The sequence below is a fragment of the Chaetura pelagica genome, unplaced genomic scaffold (genome assembly GCF_000747805.2).
Source record: "Chaetura pelagica isolate M959 unplaced genomic scaffold, ChaPel_1.0 scaffold112, whole genome shotgun sequence".
In the NCBI taxonomy this organism is placed as follows: domain Eukaryota; kingdom Metazoa; phylum Chordata; class Aves; order Apodiformes; family Apodidae; genus Chaetura; species Chaetura pelagica.
Genome location: NW_009952798.1, coordinates 2,414,877 through 2,418,048, shown reverse-complemented (window position 1 = coordinate 2,418,048; position 3,172 = coordinate 2,414,877). Strand labels below are relative to the sequence as shown.

At 37.6% G+C, this 3,172-nt stretch overlaps 1 protein-coding gene across 2 annotated transcripts in view; it reads right to left on the bottom strand.

Annotated features, from left to right (window-relative positions):
- MYPN (myopalladin) overlaps window positions 1-3,172 on the bottom strand; it is a 49,535-nt gene that overhangs the window by 18,957 nt on the left and 27,406 nt on the right. For both annotated transcript variants that reach the window (XM_009994852.1, XM_009994851.1), the window contains exon 11: window positions 2,833-2,980. In XM_009994852.1, coding sequence (XP_009993154.1) covers window positions 2,833-2,980 — 148 coding nt within the window. The remainder of the gene's footprint in view (window positions 1-2,832; window positions 2,981-3,172) is intronic.

Sequence of the window (3,172 nt, the reverse complement as noted above, 5' to 3'; positions counted from 1 at the left end):
TCCTGCTGATACAGAATGCCTAGTAATTTTGTGCAACGTGAGACAGCACCAGCAGGAAATGTACCCAGTGGCAGGGAGTTGGGCTGTCTTTACAGGAGTTGAGAGTTATGAATGTGGCTGTCTTCAGGCCAAGGAAGCAACTGAGTTAAGTCTCCTGTCTCCTGGGATTTCTCCTAACCTCTTCCTGCAGTTGCATAAAGCCAATCATCATTTGCTATATCTTCTGTTTGAAGGAAATGAGCAAATCTGACTGAAGACCATTGGTATAACTGAACCTCCTTTTTTTTTCCCAACACTGATTTGTGATGAAATTTCACCTGACAACACAGCATACTCATACTACCCTCTGCATAAGTGACAGGTATGGTGTTTTTTTCTGATAAAAATGACAGCTTGTTATTACACCTACTTGATCAAATTTGCAGCTAGAATCTTAGCAAAATCCTATTTGTCTTTCTGTCAGCACTGCATGGTTATCATAGTTGCAGAGCAGAGGCTGATCTGTTCTGTCTCATGCAACATCAGCGAAATTACCAACTACCTTCTGATGCTGGATTTCTTTATTGTTGGTGATGAATGATGCCCTGGATGAACAGAAGGAGTACATCTGAATTATTAGGTATCATGCTGAGTGCATAATGCTGACACTTAGGAAAATCTTGACTTGTAAGTTAAGCACTTTTAATATGGAAGCCAATGATAGATAATAAATAGAGCACCAGGATGTAAATCACTCATGTTCATTACTGCACTTTATATAGTAATACAAGACAATACCAGTGATTTAAGACACAGACTTGTAGTACCAGCTTTTGTTCTGGATGATCCCTACATGCTCTGCAGATATTGTAAATGAGACCAAATACTGCTATTAAAATATGGCATTACAGTACAATCCTCTAAATAAAAATATGCTACAGGACACATTGTTAGGAATTTTTAAAATAGTGTGTAGAAAATACAAGGAAGCCAACATTTTAAGATTGTTACTGGGAGCTGTACTCCATTCATCATGCAGTGATCTCTCATATAGAGGAGAGTTGCATTTGTGTTTATGAGAAAGTGATTAAGAAGCCCTTCCCAACCATTACAATAATCAATTTAATGCAGAAGTGCAATACATAGGATGAAAAGTTGTCCTTTTTAAACCTCTTGTTAACTACAAGAGGAAAATGCAGGACAAAATCTATGGGTGTGAATCTGCACTCCAACATATTATTTTCATGATGTTGATCGATCTATAAATGGCAAAGCAATAGGAATTTCGGAAAATAATGTCCATCCTCTCCTCTCTTTAAATATTCAGTGAAAACTGGAATTTGCTGGAGTCAGTGTGAGTAGTGGTTTTCCTAGATGTGGAAGAACAAAATCAGAAGTGACTCAAGGTAGGAACTGAGGGGAAAATGAGAGAACTTTTGTTGAGCATTCCTAAAATCTTTGTTTTCAAGTTCATTCTTAATTACCATATCAAGTAGGGATGTGCCAGCTTTGAAGTTTTACAGTGTTTTGGGGATTTGGGACTCAAGATTTTGGTTTGGTCTCATACAGAATAGCAAATAAGTGTATAAATAACTTTTGCTGTCAGCAGATAACTTTGACACCAGTAGTGATCATTGTTTCTAAAGGGGTTATCATGCAGTTAACTCAAAAGACTGATTGGTATTTCACAGTAGCTCTCTAAATAATTGGTCTTACTACCCTAGCAAGTACAAACTGTAACGCTTTCATCTGCAGAACAGACTGCTTGCCAGTTGTTTTACTCAAAGTGCTTTGGCAGCGTGATCTGTCAGAAAGAAAGGTCAACAGCAAAATTTAAAAAACAGGGATTACGCTCCAGTTGTCCACCGAGGATAATTTACTCCAGAGACTCCAGGACTTTGTGCTTATCTGTGCACGTTCTCTGTTAGAAGGGCTAACAGACTTTGGGAAGAGGTCCCTTGTTGACAACAGCTCAAGGTAAACCATTATTTGCTGAGTTAAGCCTGAGCTGGCAGGACAGATACAGGAGGGCTCTGTGGCCAAGGTGAGAGTGGCATAACTGCCTACAGACAGAACACCTATCTAGCAGTCCTTAGTGTGTCCTACTGTTATTTGAGGGTGAGTGCACATGATTTACAATGATCTCAACCTCAAAGTATGATTTCATTTTTTATTTTGTCTTTAATCTCATAGACATTGCCCAGATCTGGTGAATTTATTGATTCTGATTAAGAATGAACTGATATTTGATTCCTTGAGCTTTATAAAAAGCTTGTTATTTTGTTAAACTCTAATAATGCTAGGCCTAAAGTTTCACGTGTGCCAGTAACAGCTACCAAAACTTTTTTTAGGTTCCTAACAAGTCCCTGTCGGTTCATTTAATTTCGGAGATTTGGAAAAATAAGTTTAATGCTAAAAATGGAATACCACATTTTAATCAACCAAAGTAAAAACAGAAATCTTTCCTTACAGTTTGATTACTGTAGTTCTTAATTTGTGCTAAAAATATGCAGTGTAAGAGTGTGTCTGTGTGCAATGAGCTGAGCAACTTGTCAAGTGAAGAAATTAAATCCAATGTGAGCTTCCACTAAAAGCAAAAAAATTACATTCCCATTGATCTCTAATAGAGATGATTAGAAATTAAAAATACTTCTCTGTCACAAAGTAAACCCTCTGCAGCTGCATCCCCTCATGTTTCCTATTTAAAGCTCCAGTTTGCTATTTCAAACCAGTACTTAATCACAAAAGCTCCCTCTGCAAAGTAGTGTAGAGGAACAAACACCTTTTGTTCCCAAGTCACAATCCATGTCTTCTTCACAAGTGAAATTTGGTTGAATAACTTGATTTTCTTACCTGCTGACTACTTTGATGATTACCATCCTCTCTGAAATGCAGGTTTCTTTCCAGGTCCTTTACAAGTGCAGCTTTATTTTCCCGAATAGAATCATCTGTTGCTAATGGCAGAGGCTTCAGATTTTTCTTAGTTAATCCCTGGGTCGGACTATTAAAAGAAAATTCTGATACTAACATGCAGCAAACAGTATTTTTTCCCCCCCCTGTGTGATATAGTATATTATACTTCAGTTGGCTGGAGGAGCCTATTATTTATTTATGTAGAAGCCAAAGCACAATATGAGGTTTTATTTTTTTGGTACTGTTTTAATGATGCATCCCATTCCCATGCCAGCAGGAA